Raw genomic sequence first — 23175 nt, 5'->3', positions numbered from 1 at the left:
CTGACAGATGATTCATGAGAGTTGTCAAGCCTGCATCTGGCCATGTGTGAAATCTAGCTGATTAAGGCAGCAACTTATCAAGGTCTGATCAGTATAATTTCCTGGGCAGAATCATGGAAGTCCTTGCACCTTAGAATAACCACTTGATAACTGTGGATTCTGAGGTGTTACATTCAGGGTTAACTGGAAAGTTGAGTATTTCAAATTAGATTTGGTCTTTTGATACTCAAAATCTAGGGGGAGCCTTGTTCCAAAAATATACGTGCTTATTGCAGTTATAAAATGTGCCACAATACAAGAAATAAACTTAAAATACAAAGGTTAACTCAGTAAACATGATGCTGAGATACAACCTTTATAACAATACCAACTGAGGTGTTCAGACTTCAGGTACCTTGCAATCACTTGAGCCTGTCCAGCTCTGCTCTAAGTAACATTCTAACAATCTCTAGTCTAAATCCAATTACAGTATATGCATTAAAAGCAGCCTTATAGCCCTTGTAGTCCTGGGAGACCTCCTATCAGTTATATTCTTGTAGCCTAGCATCCAGTTGTTTTCACTGACTCATCCTATATAACACACAGTATCTGACCCTTAAGGCATCCCTTAAAACCATCCTTTACCATAGGATCAGAACAGAGAACGACTGCCTTATTACATGGAATGCTTCAAGGACAAAGTAACGTGACAAGGTTTCAATACTTTAGCTGAGGAATTACTGATAATACATGGACAGCCTTATTCTAAAATGAAAACCTTACAATATCTTTGGAAATTAAGATCAGCCATGATCTAGTTGAATGAGGAAGCAGGCTCGAGATGTTGAATGGCCTACTCCTGCTCATATTTCATGTAATCAGGGTGACCAACTCATGAAATAAGAAAGGAACTTATCAGCCGTGGGATGGGGAAGAGGTGGGAGTGCTGGCGCCCATAAGAGTGAGTGGGGTTGGTGGGGGTGCAGGGGGTCCCATATTTTAAGGGATTGACCCAGGGCCCTTAAGGATTGCCTTCTGTCCCATATTTCTCGAATAGCCTGTGGGAGGCTGATCCTGGCAGTCTCCAGGGTGAGTTTGAGTGATTCGAGCAGTACTGCAAGTGAGTTTGTGGGTCAGAGATAATAATGTTGTGACTCAACAGGATAAGTTGTACGTTTTACCACCTGCGCCGCTCCCATTATGGTCTCAAGACCCTCCCCAGGTACTATAGTCACAGTGTCCCTTACTTTGTTTCATAAGAGGTGGTCACCCAAGGTGGGGGGTGGAGGGGGCCGCAGTGCATATGGTGCTCACAAAAAAAATCAATGAAGCATGGGCAAGTGAGGAGACTCAAGCTCTCACAGGCAGCCCTAGAAATAACGGACAAAAGGTGTCCCTTAAGGGACAAAGAACCAAAATAGGGGCAAACCCTTAAAATACACGACAGTTGGTCACCCTTTCATTTGACAGTTAGTCAGCCAACATTTTATTCCATGTCTAATATTTTTTAAAATTAGCAAATGAAAGTGTTCGAGGAAAATGAATAATTAAACGTCCTATAACTTCCCCTTGGCTGCGGGCAGCATTTGGTCCTGGAGGCCGAATCCCCGGAGACATCAGGCTCCTGGACAATCCTGGAGGGTTGGCAACAACCCGTGAAGCAATGAGGTGAGAGGTGAGGCTGGGGCCGGTGACGTGAGCGGGGTGAGAGGTCAGGACGGTTTCCCATGACGATGCCTGTCACATGGTGTCTCCTCAGTCCGGAGCCGGGATCTGACTGAGTCGCCGCTGCCGAGTCTCACGGCTGGGAAAGGCCTTTCGCCAGAGAGACCGCCACCACCACCCCCCACCCCACCCCCACCACCCCCACCCCACCCCCACCACCCCCACCACCCCACCTCACCCACACCCTCCCCCCCACCCCACCCCCACCCCCGAGCCTCACCGCCAGTATACGGCGCGGGGACCGCGCTCGGAGGCCGGGCGCTGGGCCCGTGCTCCCCCGGAAGCGGCTGGCTTGCTGGGCGGTGAGAGCCGCAGGGAAGGTCGGGGCCGGTTCGGCGGCAGCGGCTGGGCCATGGGCTGCAGCCCCGGTGGTACACTACAGGGAGAGGCCGGTGGAGGCTGTGCGGATTGGGGAGTGGAGTGAGGCCTGCGAGATGTGGCAGCAGGCGAACCCGGCTGTGCCTGCGCTGGGCAGCAGGGGCGAGGAGATCGGCGAGCTGATCGAGCATTTCTCCAAACACCAGTACCGAGCCAAGGAGGCCAACCCCAAGGTAACTGCATTGCTGAACGTAACAGTGGGATGTCGTCCCAAGCCAGAAATTAAAAAGCCAAGTATTAACCCAAACCTGGAGTAACAGTATCAAATGAAGACCCAGAGTAAAAGCGCCAGGCCATCCAGACCCAGAGTAACAGTGCTTGGCCATCCAGACCCAGAGTAACAGCGCCAGGCCATCGAGACCCAGAGTAACAGCGCCAGGCCATCGAGACCCAGAGTAACAACGACAGGCCATCCAAACCCAGAGCAACAGCGCCTGGCCGTCCAGACCCAGAGCAACAGTGCCAGGCCATCTAGACCCAGAGTAACAACAACAGGCCATCCAAACCCAGAGCAACAGCGCCTGGCCGTCCAGACCCAGAGCAACAGCGCCAGGCCATCCAGACCCAGAGTAACAGCGCCAGGCCATCCAGACCCAGAGTAACGGCGCCGGGCCATCCAGACCCAGAGCAACAGCGCCTGGCCATCCAGACCCAGAGTAACGGTGCCAGGCCATCCAGACCCAGAGTAATGGCGCCGGGCCATTCCAGACCCAGAGTAACGGCACCTGGCCGTCCAGACCCAGAGTAACGGCGCCTGGCCGTCCAGACCCAGAGTAACGGCACCTGGCCGTCCAGACCCAGAGTAACGGTGCCAGGCCATCCAGACCCAGAGTAACGGCGCCAGGCCATCCAAACCCAGAGTAACGGCGCTGGGCCATCCAGGCCCAGAGTAACAGCGCCAGGCCATCCAGGCCCAGAGTAACAGCGCCAGGCCATCTGGGCCCAGAGTAACGGCGCCGGGCCACCCGGGCCCAGAGCAACGGCGCCGGGCCACCCGGGCCCAGAGCAACGGCGCCGGGCCACCCGGGCCCAGAGCAACGGCGCCGGGCCACCCGGGCCCAGAGCAACGGCGCCGGGCCACCCGGGCCCAGAGCAACGGCGCCGGGCCACCCGGGCCCAGAGCAACGGCGCCGGGCCACCCGGGCCCAGAGCAACGGCGCCGGGCCACCCGGGCCCAGAGCAACGGCGCCGGGCCACCCGGGCCCAGAGCAACGGCGCCGGGCCACCCGGGCCCAGAGCAACGGCGCCGGGCCACCCGGGCCCAGAGCAACGGCGCCGGGCCACCCGGGCCCAGAGCAACGGCGCCGGGCCACCCGGGCCCAGAGCAACGGCGCCGGGCCACCCGGGCCCAGAGCAACGGCGCCGGGCCACCCGGGCCCAGAGCAACGGCGCCAGGCCATCCAAACCCAGAGCAACGGCGCCGGGCCATCCAAACCCAGAGCAACGGCGCCGGGCCATCCAGACCCTTCTTGCTCTGTCCTGGCCAATTATTATATAACTGATATAACTAAAAGGGATTATTTAGTCATTTATTTTATTGCTGTTTGTGCTATTTTGCAGAGTGCCAATTGGTTGTTGCATTTTACAATATTACAACAGTGACTACACTTCAATAGTGCCTAATTGGCTGTGAAGCCAATGTCGTGTTTGGAATGTCCTGACACCCTCTATAAATCCAAATTCTTACTTAACATTTTTTGTTTGGTCTTCTGTTGGTGTTTTATTCTTTCCTCCAGGTGATATTACTAGATAAGGCGATACCCTGTGCTGAGGTGTGAAGTGCACTTTATATGGATAAAGAGTATTTAACTCTGAAATATTAGTGAAAAGCTTGTGGGAGTAACTTGGATACATGTGTTTAAAACAGATTTTATGCCATTCCAAGTGCTAGATTTACAATTTGTTTTAGCATGCTTTTGGACAGTGACAACATTTGCACGTTGAAAATATGTTTGAAGAATGAGATACTTTTGATTTCCGTCTTCAACACTAAGTGAATGTGGAACAGTTCCTCTAAGGGACTCTCGCTTCCACAATATTTTTGAAAGCACACTTTGCATTAAAAATACATTCGTTAGGCAAGAGAAAAGGCTACTGCCGAAAGAGATATATCCTCGGCATCTCTTGGCAGGGCAAGGTCACCAACTCAGATGTCCTATAGCATGCGAATTCCATCAGCATACACTCATTGCCAAGCCAGTGATGTCCGTGCTGGCTCAGCCACATTCATCAGATGGATGACCAAAGACCTCTGTACACTGCAAAAACAGAAATACCTGGAAAAACTCAGCAGGTCTGGCAGCATCGGCGGAGAAGAGCAAAGTTGACGTTTCGAGTCCTCATGATCCTTCAATAGAACAGATGAAGGGTCATGAGGACTCGAAACGTCAACTTTGCTTTTCTCCGCCGATGCTGCCAGACCTGCCGAGTTTTTCCAGGTATTTCTGTTTTTGTTTTGGATTTCCAGCATCCTCAGTTTTTTGTTTATACCTCTACACTGAACTGGCCACTGGCCCACAACCTCCTGGGTGTCATACTTCCATACAAGGACACCTGCAAGCGAGTTATGAAGATGGCGCACATTGATACTGACAACTGGGAAACAGTTGCTGACGGCCATGACCTCTGGAGGCTGACTGTGTACAAGGGCATTTGAGGAGCCAAGCAGAAACAAAAAGCTCAGCTAGCCAAGAAGAGGGTCCAGAGAAACCAGAGGCCAGTGAATTGTGCACACTCTCAGCCCATATTCTTCCTGTGCAGCAAATGCAGCAGAAACTGCTATGCTAGAGTGAGGCTCCTGAGCCCCACCAGGCTATGCCTAACAGAGTTGACCACCATGGCGCAAACCATGGCGTTATGAAACTGAAGCCTGCCATCAAGGGTATTACCCCTTCAGTGCCTGACTAGACTCATATTACGAGCTGAGTAGAGAGAGGTATTGAACTTTCAAATTTCATACCGTGTGCTCATGTACATTAATGCTCAGCATAACACGTCTATGCATCCTTTTATTTACATTTAAGAATTTATTTCTCTCCTGCGTTTGATTATTTACCACATGGCTAGCACTCATGGGCAGTTTTCTGTGTACTTAACTGATCAACAAAGTCACTAGATATTGCCAGCTATGAAGTTCAGTAGTCACTTGTTTGCCAATTTATGCAGTCTCCATTCAGTGCCTTTCAGTAGGCAAGAGCTATGTCTCACCAATGTTGCACAATGCATTGAAAGCACTGACTATACTGTGGAAATGAGCCACAGATTCATGCTTAATTGTTTTTGGAATTTTGTCTTTTTCTTTGTGATGTGACTTGTCAGTAATCAGCACTAAATTCTACCTTCACCATGCAGCACTAGATTCTGCTTCTTTCCTTACTGCTGTTTTCATAATATACTTGCTAATCTCGAAGGGTAACTAGAAAACTTGCTTAAAATCTGATTAGTAATGCAAAGAATTTTGCTTTTGAGAAAAAGCGATCAATTGGCATTTGTGCATATTTTATAGATTTTTAAACTTTATTTGATCAGTTTGCTTTCAGTTCCATCTTTACTGGATTTTGCTATCTGTGATGACTTATTTGTGGAAAGGAAGTTTGTAATTTTAACTGAGCTGAGATTGTATTGCACAATAAATTTTGAATTCCTTCCTTTTATCTGTCTCTATATCATATTACTACAGGAACTAACCTCCACTTCATGCAAATTTTAGTTTCCATTTGTGAATGCATACTTTGTCCAGTTCTAATCAAAACATGTTGACCTATTTACAGCAGTATGTTTGAAGTATAATTCTGGTTCACCATTAAGAAATGCGCAGTGAATGATATTAGTGAGTCCAGTCCCAGTTTTTTTTATTATTTGTTCGTGGGATGTTAGTGTCACCAGCAAAGCCAGCATTTGTTGCCCATCCCTAATTACAGCTGAGAAGGTGATAGTGATCCACTTTCTTGAACTGCTGTAGTTTGTGTGTTGCAGGTACACCTCCAGTGCTGCTAGGATTTTGACCCAGTGACAATGAAAGAGTGACAATATATTTCCAAGTCAGGGTTGTGTGTGGTTTGGATACAAACTTGAACTTGGCGGTGTTCCCATGCATCTGTTGCCCTTGTCCTTTAGCGGCCGTGGGTTTGCAAGATGCTGTCAAAGAAGCCTTGGTGAGTTGCTACAATACATCTTGTTAGATAGTACGCAACTGAGAAACTTTGAATTGTATTACAAGGCTGTGGTAGATTACAAACAATTGTACACCAATATTTCTATCTCTATTGTTGGAGAAATGTATGTATCATTTAGCAGGTATGTCTTCTCCTTTCTCTTGTTTCCAAAATTCATTATCTCATTTCTGTGTATTAGATTTTATCTGACATTTATCTGCCCAAGCTACTAAGTTTTCTACAGGTGCTGGACACTCTCTCTTGCTTCTCACCACAATGAACATTTGGCACATGTGACCCTGAACAATGTACTTAAAGTCAGTGGTTGGAGGCATTATGTGATTGCAGTCCTGCCCTTGGATAATATCCACTTGCACTCATTTTACAGCAGGAATGGCAATCAGGAGTAGGAACCTGGATAATTTTGCTATCCCTAGCCTAAGCATGCTGAGCCCAGTTTTACTTGTGTCCAGGCACTTTATTGAGTTGTACAACTCACCATTTTAAGCTTAAACTTTTTCAGTGCCGAGGGTGAACTGCTTAAGTAATTTGCACATTACTAGATCATCCTCATCTGTATGTAGTACAGGAAGGTTAGGCTTGGATGGTTGTTTGATAGTGCTTTCACTTCTGAGTCAGAACAGTTCAACCCACTTTTTAGAGACTTGAAGAGATAACCTTGGTTGACAGTTTAGGGTGATACTGAGGAAGTGTTGCACTATTGGAGTGCTGCACTATTTGGGGGAATTCTGGTGCTCTGTCAACAATTAACCCTCATCCACTAAAATAGATAAAGGGTCATTTATTTCATTGCTCTTTGTGGAACCTTGCTGTGCACCAATTGGTTGCTGTGTTTCCATACATTGAAAAGTACTTGGCTGTGAAGTGCTTTGGGACATCTTGAGGCCATGAAAGATATTCTACAAATGTAAGTTTCTTTTCTATCCTTTATTTCAATCTTTAAAACTCAGTATCTGTGTCCTTCATGAGCTGTACATATGAACTTCAATCACTGTGTGCCAGTTTCTTTTGACACCCTTAAGCTCAGAACCCTGTGCTTTGGCTTAAATGTGCACGAGGTCGTGACTGAACAGTAGAGTTGATTGGAAGAACATGGGAATGTGGACAACTTAAAAGGCAGTTGCTTTGCTAAACATGAGTAAAAACCTCTTTTTTTGAAAGAAGGATCAGATGCAATAATATCTTTGTATAAAGGTCAGTTAGAAGAACCTGAAAAATGACTATTAGGTTCTCAAAGTGATGTCCTTTAGATGTTATATTCAAGACAGTGGATTTTTCTGCAAGTTGACACTCTTCACTGTAGTAATTTGGACTGTGTCTTTGGTTGTAGGTGGAGAAGATTGAGAATCGCTGCCTGGAATTGTTCAGGAAGGACTACGTTTTCAGTGTGATTCAGAACCCAAATGGAGAGCTTTGTGGACATTACCCCCGCCAGATCATCTTTATGGAGTATGCAAGCACAGATGGTGACAAGGACAGGTAATGGTATCTAATCCAAGTAGGCAAAATGTCCAGCACCCTGTGAATCTAGTTTGATTATTGATGCCTATTATGTTTCCCAGAGAACGTGCAAGCTAAGTTGTTTTGGAGGGTTGCTGTGGAAATGAGAGTAGAAATGAGAGAAGGAATTTTATTCATTCCCAGCAACCTTTGAAGCCTTAATTTCTAATAATGTGCTGTATGTTTTTGAATAAGTTTTGTCATTGTCATTTTTTTCAAAATTGTCTTTTTGTCATCCTTAAAATGACAATCTGAAATTGGCTTATTGATTATTCGTTACTTTTTCCTCGTTTCCTAGCTTAGGTTCCCCCCTTTCTCTAGCTGAGCGGATGGGCAGACATGTTTTGCCCTAAGCCTCAACTGCTGCAGCTTTGTAACTAATGATTATGTGGTGACAAAAACAGAAAATGCCGGAAGCTATCTGCAAGTCAGGCATAGCATCTATGGAGAAGAGTGACAAGTTAACGATTCAGACATAACCCTTCATCAGAACTAAAAAGTTATTGTAGATGAGCAGCTTGTATAAAAGAACAGTGAGGGAAAGGTATTGGGGATATTTGCCTCCTTTTTAAAAAAATATATTTTCCCAATGTTTCTGTGGGAAAATCACCTCCATCTCTATTTCCAAAATGAAGTGGCTGAGGTTGAAAACTCAATGAGGAATTGTCTGTGATACATTGTATTGGAGCAGCAATGGATTGTTCTTTCGACAGAGCTTTCCAATTCCATGGCCTCTACCACCTAGAAGGGCAACAGATGCATGGGAACGCCACCAGCTGCAAGATCCCCTTCAAGTCACACACCATCATGACTTGGAACTATATCGCTGTGCCTTAACTGTCACTGGATCAAATTCCTGGAACTTCCTCCCAAATAGCACTGAGGGTACACATAATCTACATGGACTGCAGTGGTTCAAGAAGGCAGCTCACCACCACCACCTCAAGGGTATTTAGGGTGGGAAATTAAAGCTGGTTTTACCAGCGATGTTCACATCCCAAGAACAAATGGGGAAAAAAAAGATTTTTATAGCTGTTCAAGACAACATATCTATCTCCTCAGAAAAATGAAAGCATGCTGGTAATTTTAGTTTTGCCTTTGACTTCAGCTGGAGACAAGTGCTGCCTGGAGTAGTTCAGCAGAGCCTGCAATCCGGATGAATTAACTTTAAGAAATTTAATAGCAAAAAACAGCAGATGCTGAAAATCTGAAATTAAAACAGAAACTGCTGGGAATGCTATGCAGGTCAAGTAGCATCTGTGGACAGAAGCAAAATTAACTTAGGGTTGATGACCCTTCATCATGTTCAGATTTCCAGCAACTGCAGTATTTTGCCTTTCCATGATTGTTGAGTTAATTGTCACCTCTCTTCCAGTAATGCCCACCTTGAAGAGGTTCTGCTCTTCTCTCCGACAGGATTTCCATTTATCTCTTCTAACTTGATCACCTTAAGAAACATTAAATTTCATTTTTCTTTTGTTATGAGTTTTCTCTTTTGAGGAGGGGTGTAGTTTGTTTCCAACTGTACTGTTGAAATCATATCTTGCTGGGAGGTATTGCTGAGCTTGTTTTGTGAGTTGAGATCTTTAATGATGCAGGTTATGGTAAACAACACCTCAGTTCAACTGCTTCTGTTGCGCTTTTGGACTCTTAACTCCAAAGATCAGTTCACATCATGTTGTTGCCCCTCTCTGTTCAAAGAAAATTAATGAAAACAAATAGAGAAGAAAAAAAAATGGTGAATCAAATTATTTAAAAGATGGTCCGAATGGTGATGTTCATTTTTTAAGGACAAAAAATTGTCTTGACTCTAGGTGTTTTTGAGTTCTAGAATTTAAGAGGGATCCTTTAGTTGTTTTTATAACTGACTTCAGCTGATGGTCTTTTTGAAACCAGGTATTCCTAACTGGTGCTAGCTTTCCTGGGGCGAATAACTACTGCTCTGGCAGCAAGCATGAAGTCACCATGTGCATTCAAAGCTATTCTCTGTGGTGACACTTTACACATGGATGGAATATTAAGGCCTAAAATGTAGCTGGGAAGAATAGTTTAATTTTTAAGTATTAAACACCGGAGAGTAGTGCAGTCAGTTCGTTCTCCGAAGATCTGGGCAATAATATAAAAGTAGGCTTAGTCTCTGCTTGTAAAACCACTTTTTGAAAAATTAATGAGGAGCCTTGTTTTTGATAGTGTCTGGGCGTCTTATGGTACATTTCGCATCTTCAGTTATGGTTGTCATCTTGCCCTTCTTGAATTGAGAGGCTGCTGGGTGCTCCTGGAAAGTAAGACTTACATTTATAATATCTTTCAAGGCTTCCAGACATCCCAAAGTGCTTTAAAGCCAGTGAAGTGTTTTGTGGAAGCACACCTTACCTTGATCTTTTCCTCTTCCACAATTTCTGCATCTCAAACCTTTGTCATTATTTATTATGTCAGCATTGAATGAACTCTTTGAAGTTAGGTGATCTGCAAACTTTTAATTCTGTAATCTCCAATCATGTACGTTTGTGCTGTGGGCTTATATCATTTCTGTTTAGTCCTCCCAATCATTTGTAATGGTATCTCACACCGTATGAATTTTTTTTTACCATATCTTATGTACCAATTGACTTCAGGAGCATGGTTCCTTTTGCATAGCTTCCACAGTACTTTAGCAAGGTGCAAGACAATGAAATTCCTTCAGCTACAGTTTAAAAGGAATGTTCCAGGCCTGCTTAAAAATTAATTAAACTTTCTCTGGCTTTAAACAAATTTTCCCAGCACCCTTCCACAACAAATACTTTTCATACATTGATATCTGCTATAGATATTGCTATTATATATAAACAAATTTCATTGAAATGTCCACTGATCACAATTAACGTGACCAAATGCTAGTGCTAGGCAATCACATCTAAAAGGTATAAAAGGGGTTACAAGTGTTGATAGATACACCCTGTAGTGGTGATTGGCGGATGTTTTAAGAGCAGTAACAGAAGTGAAACAGTCCTAATGGCAAGAATTGATGCTATGTGTATGGGGATTTTCTTTTTATAGCAGTATATTATTTGCGGTGAAAAGGGGAAGAAAACATTTGTACTTGATGATGGAAAGTCTGTTTATTTGTGTTCAAATGGAATTTTGGCTTTAGGCCTTTTTGGTGCATAAGCAAATGGGTTCAATAATGTTCTGGCCATTAGAACCAACTAGGATCTCAGTTGCATAACTCATGTTTAGCAGGTAACCAGACTTATTTTAAACTGCAGTGTTTAGTGGAATGTACACAGGTAAAAAGCATTTAATACTAAGAGATACTATTCAACTTAATTTGGCTGAGTAGCTTGTGGAATAATAATACTGCAGAGAAAATAACTTCAATGTAAAACACTTTCTCATTTGATGTTTCCTATTTAAAGTTTATTTTTAAAAAGCTATTTATTATAGAGTACATAATGTGTATAAATACAGCAATTATACACATTATGTACTGAGTCCTGAGATGGGCAAGTTTTTGAAAAGTAACTTAATGCCAGTTGATATTTAACAGCAGGAAGGTAAGGAGTGCTAAACCATGTTGAGAATTTGCAGGCTCACATTGAGCTTCTGGGTGATATTAGCTGAGTGCAGATTAGAACCTTTACCCAATCTGAAATGTCAAGATTCCTGAGGAGTTTCTTTTATTGGGTAATTTTATATTTTTGTTTCTGTTAAAGATTCTTGGGAGAAATCTACACCCTTAATGTAAAAAATTATTTGCACCCATGTCGTTTTGTCTTTGAGATATTGGCCTTGATTTTATGTAGAGAATAATGGCAAGGCTAACAACTCTCACTGCAAATTGGGCACCAATGTCTGGAGTATGCAGTTAAACATGGAAATTCAGAAGTTACAGTCTGAGTTACCCTACTCCTCTACAGGCTGCAGTCATAACAGTACCTCACTTATCAACTCAGCAATGAAATCAACAGGGGTGAAGTCCTGGTACTAACCCACTAGTTAGCCACTAAAAATGGCAAAAAAAAAATACTGGTGCTTTCAGGTGTAAGTGAATTTTTAACAGTGCGATCAGATATAATTATTGACAAGCAACCGCTCTGACTATGGAAATTGACTTTTCAAGTATAGAATCCTTCAGAATTTAATTAATGTTTGAGTTTTTTTAAAATCTCTGCATTTATATAGCACTTTTCATGATCTCTGGACATCTCAAAGTGCTTCACAAGTCAACAAAGATTGCACTTTTTGAAGTGTAGCCACTATTGTAACGCAGGAAAAGTGGTAGCCAGTATGTGCACATCAAACTCCCACAAACAGCAGGGTGATAATCACCAGATAGTCTGTGTTTTTGTGATGTTGATTGAGGGATAAATATTGGCCAAAATACTGAGGATAACCCTTTGCTCTTCTTTGAAATAGAAGCAAGCAGATGGGGCCTTAGTTTAATGCCTCATGTGAAAGACAGCACCTTTGACAGTGCAGCTCTCCTTTAATACTGCAGTGCTGTGCCACCATAGACTTTTGTACTCAAACCCTGGAGTGGGACTATCCCTGGAGATGAGAGTGTGACCAACTGAACCAAAGTTGACATTCAAAAAATAAAAATAAAAAATCGTTCAAACCTTTTTGCCTGTCTCTTTTCTCTCCCCTCCCCTCTCTCTCTCACCTTTCCTATCCCACCTTGCTTTTCCAATCTTTTTTGCTTTCTGTACAAGATTTGAATCTAATTAATGCCTCCTCCTTTATTCTTCCTGGCTTAGATTCTGCGTGGCTGTGTGAGGATTCTTCAATTTGATTGCTTGAAAAGCCTTGCTGTTGCTTCCCCTGCTCTCACCTGTCACAGATCCCTTGCACTGGATCAGACAGCGGATGACACCAAATCTCTCAAAGGCCCATGAAAACTCTCTGGACAGCTGCTGGCATGGTGAATGGCAGATGTTGTTCCTTTGCCACTACCTGAAAAAAACAGGCCGTTCTTGAACGACTTGTTTTTATTAGCACTTCTGCAGCTTGAAAGGGCACTGTTTAATGTCTTTTTTAAATATATTTGCAACTAGGTTTTATTTGACAACCTGGTAAGGTTGTAGTTAGTGTTGATTTTTCATTTGAATGGTCACATGGCCAAATTCCCAGTAATGTTTGTCTCATTGATCCATTTTGATTCTACTAGAATAAGTAGGGTGTCATATGACAGCACCACATACCACTGGAGAAAGAAAATACAGATTGCTGAACATTTTTACAACATGCTTCTTTTCATTTAGTCATTAAGAGATAATGAAGTCTAACCTGTTTAGACTTTATATTACTTTGAGTGGAAACAGTTCTACTGTGTGAAAGATTGCTGGTGTTCTGTACTTGAACCTCATTGCTCATAGCACCATTCTTCCTGCAGTGCAATGTATGAACAATTTCCTCTTAATCTCCAACAGTGAAAAAAATCATGCTTCTTTCAATTCTTCATTTTTCTTAAAATGCTAACCAACAACCACTACTTCTCTTTGACCCCACTCTTAATCTTGCTTCATTTTTGATTGTTGTCAATGTCTCTGTCTCACCTGACATTGTGTAAGGCTACTTAGACTGTACTGCTGTTGCTGCAGAAGTGACATCACCATGTGTGTGCAAAACTATTCTCTCTGTGGTATGTTTTCCATATGGATGGAATATCAGTGCTGTAGTTTTACTGGTTAATTTTGGTTTTCATATTTTCCCTATATTTTACAGGTTTGAGAGCACAGTTCAAACAAGCAAACTGCAGGACTTTGTGAGTCGTAGTAAGATGGCACGATGTCGTAGTCGTTTTGTCTGCCCGGTCATTTTGTACCAAGGAAAGGTATAATTGTTCTCCTTGGTTGAGTTTCCTGTAGAAATATTAATTTAAAATGTAAAATGATGGGACACAGAAAGAAATGGGTTCTTTATGTAACTCGCTTAATAAGCTTGATTTAAAAGATGTAATTTAAGAAGGAAATTGGGTAAGCAGAAAAGCGTATAGGTAAACTGAAAAACACGGCAGAGATGTAGAATTACAATGATTTTTGATGTTTTGTGGAATGAAATGTGATTGCTTTGAAATCAGAAGAGAATAATTGGATAGTTTTAAAAAATGTGAGTTGCCAAATTCTCAGGGAAATAAGGTAATCCCATAAACTTTCTGATTTTAAAAATGAGATATTTGCTCCTTATTCATTGCCTACTTTTAATATGATCAGCTTAGGTATATCAGTATAGCAATCTTGAGTATTGCTGAAAAAGTCTTTTTGATCAAAGCTTTTCATCTTGCACTAATCAGGACAACTCGCAAGAATACCAAATACAAAGGGAACACCAAGTTATACCGCATGTGAAGAGAGTGCTGATTGGCTGGCAAGTGAACTCTGATTGATAGAGGCATTGCCATGGAGAATGCACCAGTTGACGATGACTCACAGTCAACTGCCAAGCATTGTTTGAAATTTAAATCAGGCAGCTTGACTCTGGTCAAGGCAGCGCCTTGACCAATGAACCAGCGAATGGCTGTCACTTATTTTGTTTAACTGAAACAGGCACGATGCTTGTATGTGTTCTTTCTGTCTGAAAAGAACAGGGCCCTGTGTATTAATATATGTAGCTTCTAGTACAAACAAATGCATCACACTGCGAGCACAACTGACAATCTTAAATTGGTTGTCAGCATAATTTATAGCGCACTGAGAATTATTTAGCAAATGTCCAATCGCGGAATCATGTCTAATGTTAGACATTGTGTTTTGAGTTTTGCAAGCACGGGCTGGTTAGGTACGGTCTAAACCTTGCGAACAGCGAAAGGGACATGCTGTTTGATACAATCCGCTAGCCTTTGGGATGTACGGCCTATATACCTACCATCACACTTACACTGAAATTCATATACCACCTTATTTATGTGATAGAACATCTTTTTGGCTTGAGGGCAGCATCCTGTTAGTGGCAAATACCACTTGTGTTGCTACTGCATAGTAGCGGCGTGAAACAGGTAGCTTCGCCTGTTGCTCAAATTCTTGAAATACCTTGCCCTTCCGGGATAACCTGAGGTAAACTGGGCACTTTTCAGGGCCAAAAGTGATGGCATTAGGCCCGTTCATGAAGTTGTGTAATATACAGCGTGAAATGAATATCAGGGTTGCCATTATCACACAGGATGTCTTTGATGTACCCTATTTCGGTATCAAGCTTGCATGGTGAGCAAATGGCTCAGACCCTATTTACAAGGTTGCCGATAAAGCCAATCTTATAGTGTGTGGAACTGTAAGAATCCCAACGCACACATTTTTAAGTAACTAGGTTAGTAGGTAGTAGTTGCAATTCAGTATAAGAAATTTAATATAGAACATAGGAATTTTTGTTAAGTGTAACAGGTTAATAACATTGCTGATCAAGAAAGAGACTTGAGTTATCATAGGTTTATAAACAATCAGTCTGATGCTTAGCTGCACAACCATAGGTAAATAATGTATTGGGTTATGTATTCAGGAGGATTTAGCACAAATGGAATAGGTTATTTTTGAGTAAAAACAAAATCTGGAAATGCAAAGCCTTTCCATCCCAACATTTGAAAAGGAAAGGGGATGCGTCAGTGGGATGCTTGTGCAAAGCACTGGTTGAATTCAGTCCGGATGTTTTGTACAGTTTTGGTCATGTATTCATAGGAAAGATAATATAACCTTTGACTGGAAAACAAAAGTAAGCAATCATGATGGTTCTTTTTATTTGTTCATAGGTTGGGAGTGTCGCTGGCAAGGCCAGCATTTATTGCCCATCCCTAATAGCCCTTGATATTCTGAGTATCAGAAATTTTAAGAGGAAAGATAAATTAGACTTGTCCACTTTGGGGGAAACATTTACTGTTTGTTTCTTTACTTTTCAAGATTGTGAAGGGGATTGGTAAAGTTGTTTTTGTGATGAAGGTTTCAAATGCTAGGTTTACAAAGTAGAAAGTTAGGAGTAAGGAGGGAAATTACACAAAAGTTGACTGGGAATGTTATTGAAACTGACAACAAAAATATAAAATTCTTGAGAAAGAGAGAGAGAGAGGACTTGAGGGATAAAATCAGAAAGATTGAGCACGATCAAAGTGATACAATCTTGAACCTAATGGATTTTCCCTGAAATAATTCATATCTTTAGTGTCTCCTGTCAGAATTTGCTTACCAGTCAGCTTCTCTGCTAAATGTTGTGACTCTTCAGTGTCTTTTCACAATTAAATGCCTGGGTTTTGCAGTAGGAATGATGGCGAAACTGTCAGCATCCTATCAAGATATAATAATTTTCATTATGTTATTGAAATTTATTGTAGAATAATAGTGGGATCTGTGTGTGTGTGTCTTAATTGAATTAAAGGCAGCTGATCTGAAGGCTTTGATGTATCAGAAGACAAGCTAGCTTTGAATTGTTAAATAGGTAAACAAGGTTGAAGTTGTAGGATGTGAGGTGTAAAAGGAACATTTGCATTTTTAAATAAACCAGAGTATCTTGTATTCAAAAGAGGGGGTGAAATGTTTCACCTAGCCAGGAGAGGGTTAAGAAACAGTGTGTTTATTTTTCCCAAAGATTATTGATAAAATTGGTACTATGGTAGATCTTTATTATTAGAGAATAAAAATCCAAAGACATAGTGAAACAATGGGATATTGCATTAAAGAGGAAATGTGTATGAAGGAGATGAGGTTGTGTGTAGGAAGGAAGGCATTCTAAGATCTAATAAGTGTGAAAAGCCTCCAACATCTAAGCCTCAAACTGCTGTCTACAAGGAACCGGAGCTGAGAAAAACTCATTTTTAATTCAACTGTCCAGGGTGTGTGCTTTGTCTGGGTCTGTTTAAACCCATGTTGTTTTTACTGTTGCTTTAATGGAGGTGTAACTGGGGTTAGATTAACGAGGGGAGCTAGTCTTTATCATAGTAGTAATTTGTAAACCTATGTATTTGCTTAAAATCATTTTGTTTTATTTAATAAGGGTTTCATTTAGTTTTGTGAGAAACCTATAAGACTCGGTCTTATTACTACTGAATTCAAAGCACACATCTTGAAATAAATACAAATTGGAAAACAGTTGTGGCAGTTGTTTCAAGTTTCTCTTTGGGGTTTGAGCAGCTTAGCTTTTACCATCGGCTGTGCCATAACAATTCTCTGTCATTACTCCTCTGAAATTGGCAGATTCTTCTAGGGCATGAAACACTGTTAAATGGAAATCCAGAAGCTGCTTTCAATGATTCAACACTTCTCCATTGGATATGCTGTTGAAGTGCCCCCAGATTGGGATCAACATGAAATCACTGAACTGACAAGAATTCACCCTTTCATGCCATTAATTTAATTAAAAACTTGAAAAAGTTAGACCTTGTTGAATGAGGTGTAACTGGGTTTTTAACGATGTACTATGTTCTTAATTGCTAGTGAAAAGCCCCTCTGCCCTGTCAAAATAATTTTATATTTGTAGAATGTTAGATATTTCCATCATGATAAGAAATTCCAAAATTTTAAGTTTTTTTAAGTTTGTATATAATGTTTCAGGTTCTACTTTAACCCCATGGCATCCAAATGGTTTTGCCACCCCCGATTCCCCCATTATCAACATTCTGGTGGTTACCATTGACCAGAAACTGAACTGGACCAGCCATGTAAATACTGTTGCTGTGCTGTTGCGCATAACTTACCACCTGACTCCTCAAAGTCCGTTCACAATCTGCAAGGTGCAAGTCAGGAGTGTGATGGAATATTACCCACTTGCGTGGATAAGTGCAACTCCAACAACACTCAAGAAGCTCCATCCAGCCTGCTTGATTGGCACCTCAACCACTACCTTTAAATATATACTTCGTCCACCACCAATGCACAATGACAGCAGTGTGTACCATATACAAGATGCACTGCAGCAACTCACTAAGGCTCCTTCAACAGCACTTTTTAAACCCACGACCTCTACATCTAGAAGGACAAGGGCAACAGAGGCATGGGAACACCACCACCAAGTTCTCCTCTGAGGCACAGACCATCTGACTTAGGACGATACCATCATTCCTTCACTCACTGGGTCAAGATCTTGGGACTCCCTTCCTAACGACGCTCTGCATGTACCTATATTATATAGACTGCAGAGGTTCAAGAATGTGGCTCACCACCACCTTCTCAAGGGTAATTGGGGGTGGGTAACACATGCAGGCCTAGTGAGTGATGCCTACATCCTGTGAAGGAATAAAAAAAAAATTATTTGTCTCTGGAAAATTTAATTAAGATGAAGGAAAATCATATATTTTACTTCCTGGTTTGTTATCTCTGAGAATACTTCAATGTGTACGGCTTTTATCCTGCTTTATAACATCAGTATTGCTGGATGCCTGACGTTCCCCTTAACTTGGCACCAAACTTAAACTGACACTGGGAAAGGGGAATTTAGCCACAAAGATAGCTAGATCTTTGTGAGCAGTTTTCTTTTGAGTTCAACAGCAATCACCATTGCTTCGTCACTGACGGCAAATTCATGGCCAAAGTTACTGAGTAAATGAACATTGAACAGAAATTTACAGGCGAGACTATGTGTAAACCTTGATTTTGCTATCTTTGCTTTTATTATCAGTTTTAACAAATACTTCTCAATAATTTTGGGACAAAAAATAAGTTAAAATGCGCTTTTCTCTAGTGTGCACTTTATGAACATATTTATTTGTTACACTGCAGTTATTTACTTAAGTGCTCTTGGTTTTCAATTTTGAAGGTTTAATTTCTTTTCTTTCTCCTATTGCAGCATATTTGTCGGTCGGCAACTCTGGCTGGTTGGGGGGAACTATATGGACGCAGTGGATACAATTATTTATTCTCAGGTGAATAGTGATTTAATTAATTCATTAGATGTACATGTATGTTCTGACCAAGCTAACTGTAGGAGTATAAATGTTTTGAATGGTATCAATGTCTTTTTCTACAAAGCAAGATGTTGTTTGGGGGCAAAGAGATCTGACTGTAACTTCACTCTTCTGCCTTGGCTTGAAATAGGCTGATTTGACATTACATTGATAGTATTTGTGCAGAAGCCAGTACTCTAGGTTATGCTCTGTCTCTGAATGGAGAAAAGTTGGGCAGTGGCAATATAAGATCCAGGTGATCCTTGCTTTCAGAAAGAGCATACATATAGTCTTACATAATTACTGCATCGAAATGGGCCATTTGGCCTAGCTGTCCATGTCAGGTATTTATGCTCCACATGAGACAGAGCTCTTAAACTGAGCACTAACTCTCTCATAGTTCAAATGTGCTGGAAATAGTACTGTTGTACTGAACTGTATGCATAGTTTTCTGAAATTAGGCATTTGCAGTACCAGCTGTGTTGATCTGTTAAAGCTCAGTGCAGCCTCGTACTTTGGAGGATAGGAGCACTTATATCAATCTCCTCACATTTATTGATTACCTTAAATCATGTATGCGATCTTTGTTTTTCTCTTCTTCCTTAGGAGGATCTGATGATGCAGGAGCAGAGTCTGATGAAGTGCCTGATGATTATGCAGTACGGTAAGTGAACTACTTCCAGTATTAGGTTTAGGAATAGCACATGAACTTAGACTATAGCCTCAGCCTCTTGAAATTGTTCAATGTGCGAGGGTTGTTATGATGTGGCAGATGATCTGTGCTAGGCAGATCAAATCCACGAGGGAAACTTGATCACATGGTCAAAACTGTTTTGCAATTTGTATTTTATTTCAAGACGCGTGCCTTGAATTCAGAAGTAATAAGACTACCGTGACTTCAGAGCTTTTTAGAAAACTAAATTAAACATTTATTAACCAAAGAAAAGATTTCAAGCACATAGATAAGTCTACAAATTACTATTATAATAACTCCTGAGAATTAATTGGGCTCCCAGTTACACCTCCTTTAAGGCAACAGTAAAAATAAAATAGATTTAAACAGACTCAGGCAAAGCAACACAATACCCTGGACAACAGCATTCAAACTGAGTTTTCTTAGCTTCAGTTCCTGTAGACTGCAACTTGGTGCACAGAGGCTAGAGGCTTTTTTCCACATTTTTGTTAGATCTTAGAATTTCTTCTCCTCTTACACAGCCTCATCTCCTTTATACATGTTTCTCCCTTTTTAATGTGAATTCCATTGCCCCAATATGTCTTTGCAACTTCACTTCTCTCATAATATAAATCTTTCATAGTACTAATTTTATCAGTAACCTTTGGGAAAAATAAACACACTGTTTGGCTTGGCTTCTTCTGGCTAGGTGTGCTATCTTACCATCTCTTTGAAATTCAAACTATTCTAATTTATCTAAAAATGCAAATTTTCCTTACACCTCACATTCTAAAACTTCAGCCATGTTTACATATTTAGCATTTCAAACCTAGCTTCTTGTTGATAACGCAAAGCCTCAGACCAGCTACAATAATGTAGGAAGGTGATGCAGGACTGAATGCAAATAAGTTTGCCTGTGAATGCCGGAATTATGGTTCTTGAAATATGCTGTCAGACCTTTTTTTTCAAGTTACGGGATTCAAGAATGCGTTTTCATCAGTGGTTCACCTTAATCATACTGAGAAAGTACTTGTGATTTATCTCTCTTAGGTCCAAAGTGGATAAGTGCACAGTTGCCCACATTAAATTCCATCTTTCATAGTTTTGCCCTTCACGCCCTACGTAGTCTTTCACCCAGTTGAACTTAAGCTTATGTTTATAAAGAAATGTTAACTCATTTTACCTTAAATATTTCTTGAACACCAGGGCTGTTTAAGTTCTATGGCTGTATAGTATGTCTTACCATCAAGTTATGACTCATCCTTCCTATGAATGATGCATTAAAAAGAATAAGCAGAATCGCAAACATTGCAACTCAATCATAAATTGTTTTCTCAGAAGTAGATGGGCTTACATTCTCAGTAATGATTATCTGTCACTGGAGAACTTTCATTGAAGACGACTCGGGATTTTGCTTTTGTTCTGACCTTGCTTCATTTTTCTTCTGTTGATAATTCCAGGAATGGTGATTCCCAGCTATTTGATAAGGTCCGAGGTCATGACATAAAGCTGCTGCGCTATCTTTCTGTTCATTACATCTGTGATCTGATGGTGGAGAAGAAGAAAGTGAAGTTTGGGTTGAAGTAAGTGAATGCTGGGTTTACTAGTTTGATGGCTTGCTGTGACACAGATATAAGTGAGGAAGAGGTATAGTAATGGTAGTATCAGAAGAAATTCTGAGGGAAAAAAATATAGAAGTCAGACTAACATGTATGATCAAGGTTATAACTGTCCTTTATGGTCAGGATGGCTAGTTAAACCACCTGAGTTTGGCCTGACATTTACAAAACCCTCAAGTGTGCATGATGCTTTGCAGCCATTTCCTCCTCTCTCTTGTTTATTCCCTTCAAGTAAAATATTCTTACCAAAGCTTAATGGTTATGATAGTGGAATATTAACCCAGCAATCATGAGTTCAAATCCCATCAGGGCAAGTTATGAAAATGAATTCAATAAACTTATGCTAATGCTGGCAGCAAAAAAAATGACCACGAAATCTGCAAGATTGTTATAAAATCCCAAGAGGTTCACTAATGCCCTTCAGGGAAGGGCGTTGCCACCTACTTGGTCAGGCCTACATGTGATTCCAGTTCTACATTTTGTGGTTGACTGTTAACACCCACAGGGTAAATAAGGATTGGCAATAAATGACCTGCCAGCATTGTCCACATCACAGGGAAAAAAATTATTTAAAACAATTTAAGCTAATTTTCATAACTCTATTTTAATTATCTTGTAAAACAAGCCCCCACTTATCATATGAAGCACAACTGCATAGCATAAATCAGCAGAGGTAATGGAGGTGATTACCAGCAGGAGCAACAATTTAGTAATTGTAATAAAAGATGCCAGCTCCAACGAGGAACCTCATAAATATTAGAAATATAACAATGCTGAAAATCTGAAGTGCTGACACCTTGACCTCTTTTCTCTTTACAATGCTGACATACCAGCTTTGTATTACTCTCTCAAATATTTCTTGAAAATTCCATGCATTATTGAGGCTGAAATGGAATCTTAGGGTACCATCATGTGGATAAATCACTTCTACTTTGTTGCCATGTGAACCCTTGAGTCTAATGAATTTCCAGGCATCTATTATGTTTTCTATAATTCTGTAACTAATATTTCTAGCCGTGACTTTTGCCATTAATCATCTTGACTGCCAGGTTTAGCTATTCATGATATTATAATGATCTTGCTAGTCATTTGGTAGTACAGAACTTGGGCATTGCTGAAAAAAGAAACAGGTCTAAGCTTTTTGTCTTATACTCATCAGGACACTTGCAAGAACACTAATATAAGGGGAATACAACAATTTATACTGTACGTGAAGAGTGTGCTGATGGTTGACAAGTGGCACACTGATGGTGACTGACAATTAACTGCCAAGCATTGTTTGAAATTTAAACCAGGCAGCTCGACCCTAATTGTTCAAGGCATTGCCTGAGGAATGAGTCAGTGAATAGCTGTCACTTATTTTGTTTAGCTGAAACAGGCATAATGTTGTACATGTTCTTTCTGTCTGAAAAGAACAGGCCCTGTGTATTAATATATGCAGCTTCCAGTACACGTAAATGCACACACTGCGAGCCCAGCAAGGTGTCCTGATGAGTGCAAGATGAAAATCTTAGACATCTCTTTTTTCAGCGATCTTGCCATTCTGCATCCTTACCTTTTAAAATAAAACAATGCAATCTGCTTCTGAAATCTTGAGGATTCTGAACATTTTTACAACTCTACATTGTTCTACGGTGTATTCCACTCTTGCCTGACTCCCTGATCAGAGCATGGGTGTGTGTGTGCATTCTAAATTTCATTAGTCATTGTATTCTGGAGGTACTTCATTCTCAGATAAATGATATGAAATCTTAAAACGCATACTGCTGTTAGTCAGTTACAACTTCATGGAATTGCGTAGAATTACATAGAATAAACAGCACACAAACACGCCATTCAGCCCAAACTGCTGTCGTTTATGCTCTACTTGAGATCCTCTGATCCTCCCAAATCTAATTCTACTAGCGTTTCATGTTTTTTTTTAACTTAATAAAAATGTAAGTGAAAGTTAGGAATTAGTTTACTTAACCACCGCCACATGTTGGATTAAAACTTCAATTAGCATTTCAGTGTGTGAGGCACCTAATGCAGTTAGATTTTGATAGATCTGAATCCAACTTCTGAATCCAAGTACTGAAAATTTGAAAGTAGCCAATGTCCCATTTTGACTAGAGCAGCCATTTCGACTAAACATGCAGTTCTGCAAAGCGGCTTCAGGTTTGACATTGAATAGCCATAATTTTTGTTCCTACTGTAAGTGATGTGATTATCTAAATAATTAGTCCCAGTCCCCAATTTTTCACACAGATCATTGTGCTATCCTATTTCACTGCAAAGACTTACAAGTTG

General features: G+C 41.1%; 1 protein-coding gene across 3 annotated transcripts in view; it reads left to right on the top strand.

Moving 5' to 3' along the window:
• The first annotated feature begins 1912 nt into the window (after positions 1-1912).
• The window catches only part of mtmr14 (myotubularin related protein 14), a 70783-nt gene continuing 49520 nt past the window's right edge, over positions 1913-23175 (top strand). For all 3 annotated transcript variants that reach the window (XM_041191188.1, XM_041191189.1, XM_041191187.1), the window contains exons 1-6: positions 1913-2255; positions 7588-7736; positions 13461-13569; positions 18498-18573; positions 19201-19258; positions 20728-20850. In XM_041191188.1, coding sequence (XP_041047122.1) covers positions 2139-2255; positions 7588-7736; positions 13461-13569; positions 18498-18573; positions 19201-19258; positions 20728-20850 — 632 coding nt within the window. In that variant the 5' untranslated portion in view covers positions 1913-2138. The remainder of the gene's footprint in view (positions 2256-7587; positions 7737-13460; positions 13570-18497; positions 18574-19200; positions 19259-20727; positions 20851-23175) is intronic.

This window comes from Carcharodon carcharias, chromosome 7, assembly GCF_017639515.1.
Source record: "Carcharodon carcharias isolate sCarCar2 chromosome 7, sCarCar2.pri, whole genome shotgun sequence".
In the NCBI taxonomy this organism is placed as follows: domain Eukaryota; kingdom Metazoa; phylum Chordata; class Chondrichthyes; order Lamniformes; family Lamnidae; genus Carcharodon; species Carcharodon carcharias.
The sequence above is the reverse complement of the archived record's forward strand: the minus strand, read 5'-3'. Positions and strand labels throughout refer to the sequence as shown.